This window comes from Arvicanthis niloticus, chromosome 18 (assembly GCF_011762505.2).
Source record: "Arvicanthis niloticus isolate mArvNil1 chromosome 18, mArvNil1.pat.X, whole genome shotgun sequence".
In the NCBI taxonomy this organism is placed as follows: Eukaryota; Metazoa; Chordata; class Mammalia; order Rodentia; family Muridae; genus Arvicanthis; species Arvicanthis niloticus.
The window spans coordinates 18,887,736-18,900,761 of record NC_047675.1 but is presented as its reverse complement, the minus strand read 5'-3'; the positions used below and the strand labels follow the sequence as shown (position 1 = coordinate 18,900,761).

Here is a 13,026-nt window from a genome sequence, read left to right as displayed (position 1 = left end):
TGACTGCAGGTGTTCTAAGTGTCAAGCAAGCTGACAGATACTCTGCTTAACCTGTGGTAGAGAAACAAATATAAACAGAGTCAAGTCAACAGAGAGGAAATATCACTCAGCAAGTGTGCACACATGTACACACATACACACATGCAAATGTGCATACACATATGTGTGCGTGAGTCTGTTATGGGAGATTAAGTCTAGGACCTTGCATATGTTAAGCATGCCTATCACTGAACTACATTCCCAGAGACATGCCATGCCTTCTCATAACCTACCAGAATATGCACATGAATACTCAGAGGTGTATTAGTCATGATAGTACCAAATGTAAACAACCAGATGTCCAGCAGCTGATAACTTGGCAAATAAAATAAGGCATATTCATATACTGAAATATCATTCAACACCAAGAAGAATAGAGTATTTACATGTTATGACATGGATAAGCCCAGAAATTAGGCTAAACAGAAGAAATTTGTGTCTATTTGTAGAATTGTTCATAACAGGCAAATCTTTAGAGACAGAAATAAATTAGTGGTTGCCAATGACTGTAGGGAAGGGGAAATTGAGAGTGGTTAATTTGCTTTGGGTAGGGAGTGTGCTATGACTAGACAGTGTGAGACTGCACAGCCTTGAAGTCACTCACTGTGTACCTCATGACGGTGGCCTTTGGGTCATACGGCATGTTATTCTCTTTGGAGTATATCTCCAGCTTTACAATCCACCCCCCCAATGACCTTGCTTTTATGATTGTGCTTCCTCATACGGCAACAAGTTAGTTAAGGCACTGCCTGTCAGTGAGCAGCACTGTGTACTCTCAAGTACTCAGCGGGCAGCCAGATCCTTGCCATCTGCATGCCGCTCTCCCTAGTACACAGTCAAGTCAAAATAAACTAGGTTTGGGTAATGCTTAGTAGCATTGTTTCTATTTCAATATAATTACAGGCTAGGTGAGGCTTCCATTATGCAGACAATACAGCTCAGAGTAGGGCTTTCAATGCCACAGCATGCTAGTCTTTTAAGACCTCTACAATGACATACTTGCTGAGCAGGTCACACAGAGCAGCTCCACACTCCCCCTGACTGCCTTTCACCGCCTCTCTAGTAGCCTGTGATGTTCTCATGCCCACGGAACTGGCTGCAGAGCACACTGTCATAGGCACAGTGTTGTGTGCAATATTTTTGTACACAGTTAAGCACACACAATATATATATATAAACAGATGCCTGCTGAGTAAAACCATTCTTGTCTCAGAAAGCAGAGTCATGGTGTGGCCATCATCTGACTGAGCTGTGTGGTCCCCAGTGTCATAGCGGTGCAGGGCACTGTGCTTGTCGAACAAATACTGGGCACAAACAGTGCATCTCTTCTAGAAACACTGCCAGGTCTTAGCTGGAATACAACAGTGCCCATGAGCCACACACAGACCCAGTGCTGGGACACTCGGGAGGGTCAGACACTGAAATGGACACCCTCACCCACTTTTTTGGCAAAGCACTTTCATTAACCTCCATCACTGGAACTGAGCAGGCAGGCAGAAACGAAATGTTTGATGCTCATTCTGACATGTTCAAGGCAAAAGGGGCCGCTTCATCCCTGAAGCTGAATGTGGGTAATTATGCCATCGATACATTAATAGTCAGGTGATATGCTGGGGATATGTATAAAATAAGCCAAGGCACTGGTTTTTAGATGTTTATCTAGAAAAACACGTCAGGCATAGACACTGGACTGTACCTTTTCTTTGGTGTACTTTTCAAATGATAATTCCTTCCACTGCCGCCATTAAATCTTAATCCATCCCAGCTCCGTGCATGGGTCATTGAGTCTATATGTACTGCTGTTATTTTAAAATGTTTCCCCTTGGTAGGGAAAGAGGGGGAGAAAAGATGTTGAGAGCCAGATGGGCCTCTTCACAGTTCATTTATCAAACCTAATACGCTGGCTCCACCCTCTTCTCCCTCACTATTGCGGTTAAACTTCCATATAATTTGGTAATCATTTTCATTATCAGACAGTGACCCCAAAGCAGCCGATCCTGGGATATGCAGTCCTTGCAGCTGCTCTTTTTCTGCCTGCTCCTACAGTAGGGCCTAAGAGCTTTGGATTTTATTAGCTGCAGACTGACCTCTGGGCTGCAGGGGTCAAGAAGGGGTCAGATCAGAGGGCTTGCCCAGTTCTTTAAAAGCTATAACAAGCTGTCCGTCAGGCAGAGTGGACTGTATAAACAGAGGCAAATCTTCAGAAATTCGGTACCTCTTCTGTTAACACTTGCCGGGCATTCACACGGTGCTCCTGATGGGGACGTGAATGGACAGCCTTAATAAGCCTATTTGGAGAGGGCTGTTTATAAGATTATCGAGTTTGGGGAAGGAAACCCAACAGTGCTCAGAAGTGCCTCTAGAATCGCAGGCTTGTGTGACACTGTGACAAACTCAGTTACCCCAAGTCACTGCAGAACTGACACTCTCCTCGAGGAGCTAAATTACAGAGAACATATGCTTTTGGTTTCAGACATGCAGAGTCCCAGACAATGGCTCCACTCCTGGCCTGAGAGAGGGACACATATTTTATGACTAAGTTACAAGTTTCGCTGAAAATGTTCTCTGGGGATCATGGTGGCAGAAGAACATGCTGAAGAAAGGGGTTTTGAAGGGGGACTGGCACTGCCATCACTACCAGTGAGAGTCAGACTGACTGGGTTCTTTAAGTTGTACAGCTCAATGCGTGTTATAAGTTAATTAGAGTAATCTGGATGCAACTTTCTGAAGAAAAAAATCTATTATCTAATCTAACCGGTCCCTTGATAGCTTTGCTGAAGGTAAAAAGGCTGTAATCTACTGCTTGGCCTCTGGTGAGTGCTAATTGTTTTCTGTTAAAGTGTGTGTGTGTGTGTGTGTGTGTGTGTGTGTGTGTGTGTGTGTTTCCCCTTTGTGTAATTCCTAAGCACACAATAAGCCCATCTTTAAAACGTAGGCAGCAAGCAGCAAGGAAGACAGGCACTCTCTGGGATGTTTTATAACTTTTACCACCACCCGCTGGACAGCCACGCACGGCCCCGGCCTGTGCCAGACGCCGGGCGCTGCTTTGATGAGGAAAGAGGGGGATATGGTGACCGTCTGTTTATCCAGCCCACATGGATGAGGCTTTGAGATAGGGCACTGAGATGGGAAACATCAAATGGGGGTGCGGGAGAGTGGGGGAGGAGGACGGTTATTTAATACTCTGAGGACACTTTGCCTTTGGAGCTCTCAGGACATGGACCTCTTGAGATTTTCTTTCAGGTGTTTGGTTTTAAGAGGGTCTGCACAGTGTCAGCTGCTAAGCCCCTTCTTCCCTCCGCCTCTGCCACAAAGGACTTGGGAATTTTTGTTTCAGATGCTAGACTACATCAGCTTCAACGCTGGCTCCAGCTCCTGATTAAAAATGTTAGCAGGAAAGGCCAGACTCCATTTAAACAGGCCATCGCAGCCACACTGCCTAATGAGTTGATGTCATAGGAAATTACTGGCAACAAACTATATGCACCCAACAAAAGACAGCCATTTCTGGGGAGCGTGCACTCTGGGAAGACTGTGGGAGAGAGGACATAAAGGAACACACTCCTCCCTCCTTTCTGATTTAATAAGTAGCACTAGGAAGAAGACAGAATGTGGCAAAGAGAGAGAGAGAGGTGAGAGAGAGAGAGAGAGAGAGAGAGAAACCTTTCTGATGCCCCAATGCTGATAGTCCATTATTTAAAAAAAAAAAAAAAAAAAACAAATATAATAATGGTAACACCAAAAAGCCAAAATGTAATTATAGAGTTAAATGGTAAATCATCCCCCAGTCATGCTACTGAAAATTCATTTACTATGAACGCACTGTGAGAAAGGGCAATACTGAGAACCATGATTCTTCCCTTAAATGCGGGCCTGAATCAGAGAACATACAGCCTGGAAGAAGTAGTGTTCTGATACCTGGTGAGAAGCAATGGCTTGTGGTATCTTTCTTGGAAAATGCTGCCCATGTCTTCATTCCTTTTCAAACATGTCTATTTTTCTGATCATAATTACTAGTAAAGCTATCAATTATTGTAAATTTTACAGTATGAAGTTTTAGAGAATATTATGGTTATCAATAAAAATGTTCTTAGACTCCCAGGCAGAGAATTTCTAGGCATCAAATACGACTGTGGAACAACACACAGTAGCATCTCCTAACTCCTCCTTCTCTTGCAGAGATGGATGAGAGTTCAGTTTACCAGCTCCACATGTAGAAGAATCCCAACATTTGGAGGAGCCGCTCCAATCTCAGATATCAACTGTTTTTCAGGCAGATGCCGCTAGCCTTCACTGGCAAGCACATTTCATCAGAACTGGTGATTTACACAAACCTTCCATCGTGACAGCTTTCTAACCATGGGTACCTTCACGCACAAAGAAACCAGGCTGAAGCAAAAGGAATCTCTCCTCAGCCAGTTCTGAAAATGAGGCAGGCCGATGAGTACACTGCTTCCAAACGCTCTGCCCTGCCCGCGTGCAGTGACAGAGTGAGCTTGGTGAACTTTCCAGGCATCTGGCTGCCTGAATGGCAAAGCTAGCCTCAGACTGCTGACCAGAAAGGACGCTTGGGCATCAAAGCTACATTATGTTCAAGATGCAAGCTTACAGGATAGAGGATACACTAGAGGAGAAGCTGTACACGAAAATGGACAATGTCGGGCATCAATATAATTGATGAGGTTCCCACGGGCAGGAAAGCTAACTTTAGCTCTGAATGTCTTCACCGTGGTTATTTCCTATGGCCCCACAGATGAGTGGGACACGCTGAGCCGGGTCAGGGACAGCAAACCCCACCTCCAAGCAGCACAAACCTGGCATGCCATTCTTTCCTCAGATTCTGGCGCACGGTGAGTGGGACCAGGATGGCAGACAAAATCTCACTCCTTTGTTCCACCGGGAGCCCCTCTCTCTTAACTTCACGAAGCACCGCATTTGTCTAGAAGAAATGATCCCCAAAAGAGAAAGAAAAAGTGAAAAATTAATAATAAAAAAAAAAGCCCATAAGCAAATAAGGACAGTAAATCAATGGCTTTTTTATTACAGTTCCCTTGCTAACAAATCAATACGGTAAATGATGGTCAAAAATGGCCAGCATATATTCTGGGTTTAATCAATGTACATGGCACACAGGGCAAACTCCAAAGCACAATCGCCTAAAGAAACGTGTCCAGACGCTGTGCGTTCACACTCCTATTTTCTCAGCACACCAGTGATTTTTTTCCAGGGAACTGCCTACCATGAGCTATTATTAGGAATGATTTTCACTGACTGTCATTGTGAGCTGTTTGTTTTGCCTTTAAAAAAAGAAAGGCTGTGACTTTCCCTGCTCCTGCTCCCTAGTGGGGGCATTCTGGACGGGCCCTCATGTCTGAATCATCACTTTGCTTCCCACCCGTGTTAGAGGTGGGGTGTGTTGTCATTCATTGCTTGTTGCAAATCAAGACCTGGCAAAGAAACAAGGACATAAAAATCAGATAGAGCAGTGTATCTCAATAAATATCTCTTAAGATTTGTGCACCTTAAAAATTCACGACTTGTTATTAACTCTAGAGATTTTCATTTTGTTTTAAACTACATGTAGGATGTGTGTGTGCTCCTGTGTGGATATGTACATGCCAGTGCAGGGGGGTGTTGGGGACCTTGGACCAGGACATACAGGTTGTTGTGAACTGCCTGACATGGGTGCTGAGAACAAACTTGGTGCCTCTACACCAACAGTACCTATCTACTCTAACTGCTGAACCATCTCTCCAGTCCCACGTTTATTTTTTAACCGTTTTTTTTTTTTTTTTTTTTTTTTAACTTTTGGGGTATCTGTATCTATGTGCATGCATGGGTGCCTCGGTGTGCATGTGGGAACCAGAGAACAACTTGTGAGAGTTGCTTCTCTTCTATCCTGTGGGTATCCAGTGCCTGACTCGGGCTGTCAGGCTTGGCTGCAGCCTCTTTACCTGCTGAGCTGTCTTGCCAACCCCAGGAATGTTATTTTAATTTCAAGTCAGTGATTCTATAACACTTTTTTTTTTTTTTTATAAACACTAGTTTACCCAAATAGAAATGTGTGTCAAACAGAATACAAGTCACATATATCTAGATAGTTCTAAAAACATGACGAAAATGAAGCTGGTTTTTGTCTGTCTGTCTGTCCTGTTTTTTGGTTTTTTGTTTTTTTTTTTAAATGAACTGGCCAAAGCAAAGGTTGGTGGAACTGGAGCATCCTCCTGTGTTCTAGCTGTGTCCTGTGTTTTAGCTGTGTCCTGTGTCCCAGCTGCTCTGCACTCACAGAGCTGGAGACCCACCTCGCCACTCCACGTGGCCCTTCTACAGCATTCCCTTGTTGAGGGGTACAGGAGTATCTGTGTTTTCTGTTGCCAACACCCACCCTCTGACTCCTCTGTCTAGCAACAGCACCTAGACTGCCTGTAGGGAGAGTCCTTTATCTCAGTGCTCTTGGCCATAGAGGACTGTTGTGTCTGATTCTTTTATATGGTATGTCACACTCTTGAGAGGATGAGGAAGACAGGAGAGCATCTTCAGAGGCAATCCATCCAGTCCCTCAACCTCTAGCACTTCTTGTCTTCGGTGTGCCCATTTCTCATGAGCATCATGCCAGGCCTTTCTCTGTTCCTAAATCATCTGAGTTGGCCCTGTCTTTTAAATAAAGCCTAACTTTTTTTTTTTAAAAACTCATCAAAATCTATTTCTCATGCTTAGAATGGAATCATCCAGCCTGTACAAAACTAAGACAGGAGACAGTATCTTTGTCGTGAAAGGTCCCTGCTGGGATAAGAACTCCTGACTCATGTCTCTAGGTTGGAAACATGCACAATCCTAGGAGGTAATACCAGGGGATACTCAATCAGCTTCCACAGAAGTAATGTCTCAGACATCCAGCCCAGGGAGGAAGCTTACTTTTTGTAGACAGTCTGCAACCCAAGTCTAGGAGCTGCATTTCCCACTCCGGGCAGACAGGCAATGAGAACATGTGAGGCAGAGGTGAATGGGGAGAACACGTGCTCCCATCACATGGCCATGACTGGGATCTATGAACTGTATGTATGCCCTTCATACATTCTGGCTCAAGAGAGCCAAATCAGGAATACAGATAGACAGACAGACAGACAGACACCCATTGCTGGGGGGGGGGGGGTTTAAATGTGAGCACTACTAGTTTTGTTCATTTAGAAACCCATTAGCATTTTTTAATATCATAAGAAATACTATGGGCTAAACAGAACTCAGACAGCTGCTAGCCTGTGGCTTTTAACCTGGATGATGTCTGATTTCAGAGCATCTTACTCACAACAGCTCTGTCCTTTGTCTGGAACACGCTACATCATACAGTTAAAGGTGACCATGACCTAAAAAGTCATATAGTGCACCACTATGCCTATGTGTACACTTACTTCACCCAAACAAATGACAACAGACACATCCAGTAGGATCCAGATGTGAGGGAAATAATTTGAAGTGTCTTTAGTGTGCTCCAGTGTCTACCATGACTTCAGTTGTATCTAGTGGCTCCTGTTCTCCATACAGTGAGGCGCCTCTCTGAAGGGGAGGAGGCGTGTGCAAGGAAGCGCCACAGAAGCAGAGGCCGTTGTCTTGTCTAACCACCTAACCACTAGTACCCACCTAGCCACTTGATATTTATCAAAACAACAGACAAGAAAGAAACATGAAAAATAAGTGTTGTGAGCAAAAGGAAGACCAGGTGACTCTTAAGAGACTACAGCTATACACATGATGAGCCCAGAAAGCCAGGGAACTCACTATGTGCTATGACGGGCACTCCACTGTCAAGAATTAATGATCTTCCACAATAACCAGAGCCCCGAGTTTCAGTTTCCTGGGCTTCTGGCATTCTCTCAGGCCCTTGTGAGCTACATAAGATCTAACATTTTTTCTTTAAATTGGCCCATATTTAAAAAGTAGAAAATACACACACTCTAAAGAAAAATGGAGAAGCCCATGGTGCTCTTCAAAGATGAGCTGATAACACCCAGTGAAAGCAAGCTGTCTGTCTGCCTCCCTCAAAGTGGGCCCATCGCTTGCTCAGGTTCTCGCTAAGTGGGTCACTGCTTGATGGAAGTGCACTCCTTCTGCATCATGAAAGAAGGTCTGGGAGTGTTGGAGAACTGAAGCCCGTCACATTTCAGGAGGACCTCTGACACCATCACACAGACTGAAAGGAGGCTGAGGAAATTCCCTCCTCACAGTAGTCCAGGTGCGGACTCCTCAGTGCCACTGAACTTCATCCTGGGGGTTCCTATGGGCTTCATGACACACTCAAGAGGGAGGGCCTGACAGCAATGGTATAACTACACAGCATTTCCTAAGTTTAGAGGGAAGCCACTGAACCAAAGGAAACTTCAGAATGCTGAAAGATCATTCCTCTTACTCTTCTGTGCATTTCTTACTTCAAGAGAACATATTGGGTGCCTGGGACGTAACATGCACAAGTTCCCAGGCAGGGGCAGGGGAAGAGTTGGAGAATGGCAGGAGAGAAGTAAAGAGAAAGGGAGGAAAAGGGGCGGGACAGAAAGGGGTCATTTTTCACAGCACAAGTCTGAAAAGTGACTTTCTCTCCAGTACTTCAGCATTGGCCACACAGTGTTTGTAAGCTGGCTGTATGAAGTCTTGGTGCTTCCGAGAAGCAGACTAACCTCAGAGGCTCTTTGGCCTCCAAACTCCACCACAAGTAGGGGATTTCTGCTTATGTATGCTTTAGTTGTTAGAGCTCAGAAGATATAGATCTCAAATTCCTAAGCAATGCAAAAGCCAAAGCCAAAATAAGACAAAAGAAAGCCTGGTATCTTGAGTCCTGCTTGATTTGCCAACTTTATCTCCTGCCATCTTCTGTTCCACACAAGCCACTGGGAACACCCTGTATGCACCTGGCTGTGCTACAGGCTGTACTCCCTTCATCTCTACTCCTTCTTGTAGACACATCTTAGATCCTAATTCCATAGTAAAAAGTCTTACACGAGCCACAGACTTGTGCCAGACTCAGTTAGTCTGACACCTCTGAGTATATCCTAAACCACAGCTCAGCCCACTGTGTGCCTTTACTCATCTTCACGCATCCTCCCCCACAGAGCCAGCTCTGTGGACAACAGGCTCCACATCCACTTCCAAGGCTCCTGGGAGGGCAGTGGACCACGCAATAGACTCCTGCTGAACGTATGTGAATTTGTGAAGTCCAATGAAATGCTGTAGGGCACTTGGTGTGTAAGGCAAGTGGTCATGTAGACATTACTTTGCCAAAGGAGTATTTGATTCAAAGTGCTCCTGAAATACAGCTAAGAAGGAATTTGTAAAATCTACTCTAAAGCCATATAATTGAGAGAAAAAAATATACACGCCAAAGGCAACTCTCATTTGGATGGTCTACAATACAGTTTCTCTGTAGTACATCTGATCTATGGCCACCCTCTGTAATAAGCCATTTCAACAGAGAAACTAACTTGGAGCCCAGAGACACACAGGACACTAAGAACCCTAAGAATTCCACAAAGCCTTTAGTTTCTTCTCCCTTAAAATCTACATGTACAAAAGCAATGCAAATGTATATATATATATATATATATATATATATATATATGTGTGTGTGTGTGTGTGTGTGTGTGTGTGTGTGTATGTGTGTACATACACACATCTCCATATCCATCCATAACAGGGAGGGAGCAAAGGAGGAAAAGAAGAAAACTGAGGCTCTTAGAAACCTTGAATTTTAGGCTTACATTTTACAGTCCTCTTTGAAAAGAATCTACTTCTTAATTTATTAAATTAAAACAGAACTCATTTAATTTTTGTTGAACATACAGCCATATTCAGGAAAGTTTACACACCTAATAATGGGTGCACTTATGAACACACATGCCAGAGTGCAGACTTTGGTTCACGCAGGCTTTCAGAGAGGAATCCAAGATGCCAGGAAGATCTGACATGCGCTCAATACTAATAATTCAACTTAAGTCATGGACTCCTTCGGTCCTTTCTTGACATGGAGTAACAGCTCTGACCAATCCCAGAACTCACATCAAATCTATCATCATAAAACCAGAGACCTTGTGATTAAGGACAAGAGGCATACAGGCAACTGAAACAGCATTAGACCAACGTGGCTGGTGATACCTCTGCTTAGCTTGCTTACATTGGGCATTCTTTTAATTTCAAAATTACCACATCAGGATCTCAGAGTCACAAGATTTTTCTACTTCCCAAGCTCCCATCCTTACCACCAGAGAAGTAACACTGTCATCACGCGGACAACAGCCTCCCTGACACTATACACACATATTCTGTTAGGATTGTATTCTGCCCCTCCAGCCCCCCGCCCCACCCCTCACAAATTACAAAGCTATGCTCTGAGTGATACTGAGGGCTAAGGTTCAACTTGTGAAGAAACTTGGTTTCAGATGTTATCAGCCAGGAAAGCTATTTCCCCACATCAGCACTGTCAAAAACCCAACTGCCCTCCCCTCTTCAAAAGTCCAGGGGTCCTTTCTTCCTTTCCTCTTTTCTTCTATCCCCTCCCCCTTTAAGAAGAAAGGTTCTGAGCCCACTGAGATAGCCTTGGTTCCATCAAAGAGAGGTCGGTCTCAGGCCTTCCCTCATTTACTCATTGTCAGCTCGAGATGGCTCTTTTGTGTGGCCTCCGAAGCACAATGCTGAGTGATGTCTTCACGTTTTATACACTGGATGGGCACCACCAAAGATTTCCTCTGCTCTTGGATCCACAGCTCAGCAGAACAAATAAACATTCCTCTCAGCCTGGTTGCCTTCTTTATCTCCCTCTCTGGGAGCAGGAGATTTTGGGGGTGCCAATGTTTACACAATGTTAAAACTTTCTTTCCCCTGTTTCCTGAATTTGAGAAAACACATCCTGGATGACCTCGGGTAAGAGATAAGACCAAGTCACCGCTGGGTGCCGCGTCTACTGGACTATAGGCGGCAGCTGTCTTAGGTCCCCTCCCCTCCCGAGTCTATTTACAAGGAGAGAGAGAGAGAGAGAGAGAGAGAGAGAGAGAGAGAGAGAGAGAGAGAGAGAGAAGAGAGAGAGAGAGAAGGGGGGGGAGGAGAGAGAGAAAGAGAAGCTAGCTGTCTTGGAGGAGAGCTCAAAGGCAGAAGTCTTCGTGAGACTCCCAACAAAGCAGCTTTTCACTCTACCAAAGGCACGCTTGCTTCAATGTGTCTCAAAGACCCACTTCATTTGAAGTAAGAGTTCACCAAATGTGTCCATCGAAATGTTCTCTAAGGCATCTGTGGGCTTAAGAGCTGGGAAGCTGAGGAGACTAGTGAAAAACTGAGGAGGAAAAACTGTGGGGAAATGACTCTTTAATGAATTCCCTCATTTCCAAAGGGGGTTAAGTGACAGCAAGGAGTCCCTTGGGCTACTGTAAATACTCAGTGTGACAGGCCATATAAAGTGGTCAGCATACTATGACACAGTAACAAGGTGCTTAACCAATGCTAGAATTGTCACCTATAAAAAAGATTTAGGAAAAATAACACAGAAGAGTGGACATGGATAGTGCTTTAGAAAAAAAAAAAAGTTAAATTCTCATGACTGCAAATGGTGGCTTCTTTTTGTCCACAGTGCACACAGGGTCCGTAATCTCTTGTCCCAGTAGAGAAATCACTGCACCCCATCTGCTCCCTGCCTAGCATGGCCCAGGATCTCAGGGCTGCCCTATGATCAATGGCTGGAGTGTTCAAGCTCTGGAGGGGTCCTTGCGGGTGATGGCCTTTGTCTGCTTCACCTGGGACAGCAGGGCAGTGTTTGCAAGCAGGTATTCAGCCCCTGTTGCAACCATGTTTCAGATGGAGGTGAAAGCCCCCGCTTTTGTTTATTTCTTGTTTCCTCCTTTAGGAAGGAGAAAAAGTGGAAGGAAGAAGGAAGGGAGGATGGGGAGAAATGAGAGGCAGAGGGAGAAGAGGAAAGGGAGGTAGTGGAGGAAGGAAAAAGGAAAGAAGGGGGAGGAAAGAGAACACAAAAGTGGGGCAAAGTGAAGATCGAGGAAGGAGAAATGTGATGTTTGTAAAAGCCAGCTGCTTGGGCCATGGCGCCAGCAACCTCCATGCTCCCATTCCACGTCGCCCCTGCTGTCCTCCCCGCCTACGCCCCCCTCCCCCGCACAGGTACAACTCGGTGTTGACTTCGAGGAGCCCTCGGCCGATTTGGTCCATGATTAATTGCCAAAGACATGGCTGGCCATATGGAAGAGAGAAAGCATCAAGTAATTCATACTTCTGTGTGTGATCGCTTGGCCTGTATTTTAATGCACAGGAAAGAGCTGGTAGAGCCCAGCCCTGGTGTCTTGCTCCTGACAGCCCATTAAGAAACCTCAGAGCACCTAGTCGAAGCTCCACTGCTGGCTTTTCAATAGCAGCCTAATAGAACAGAGGCCAGGCTTTCCAGCTAGCCTTAAATCTTTCACATACAGAGCATTAACTACAGTCACTGGAACAACAGCTTCTTATGACGGAATGGGATTTGATTTCTAGGCGCTGCATACTAACTTTTTTTTTTTTTTTTTTTTAACCTTTATGGAGTTTACAAAATCACTGTTCCTTTTTTTCTTTTTTCCTGTTTTCTAAGCAGCCTAAAAGATTCACCTGTGTCAGGAGTCTACTCTGCATCACTGTTAGTACCTTCTACCTAATAAAGTTGATTCATAGCGAGGTGAAAGACACAGCTTCATTATTCTCACCAAGCAGCCCCGGAGCCACTGAAAACAAGAGCAATCTGCAGCTCCCCAGGAGGAGGGCACCCCAGACACGCTTTCAGGACTCTTCCTCCCTTTCCATCACTCTGAGATTTGACCACTCAACAAGGGAATGAATGCTAACTCACTGCCCTAAAAGACAGGCTGCACCATGCAAGGGAAGAAGGTGCCGCCCGCCCAGCAGCAACTCTACCCCAGCGTTACCTGCTGCACTCTATAGCCTGTGTTCACATTTCCATACCCATTTCTTCCA

General features: G+C 45.0%; 1 protein-coding gene across 2 annotated transcripts in view; it reads right to left on the bottom strand.

The window, feature by feature from the left end:
- The window catches only part of Fto (FTO alpha-ketoglutarate dependent dioxygenase), a 345,735-nt gene that overhangs the window by 139,227 nt on the left and 193,482 nt on the right, over nt 1–13,026 (bottom strand). For both annotated transcript variants that reach the window (XM_034523083.2, XM_076915616.1), the window contains exon 8: nt 4,854–4,978. In XM_034523083.2, coding sequence (XP_034378974.1) covers nt 4,854–4,978 — 125 coding nt within the window. The remainder of the gene's footprint in view (nt 1–4,853; nt 4,979–13,026) is intronic.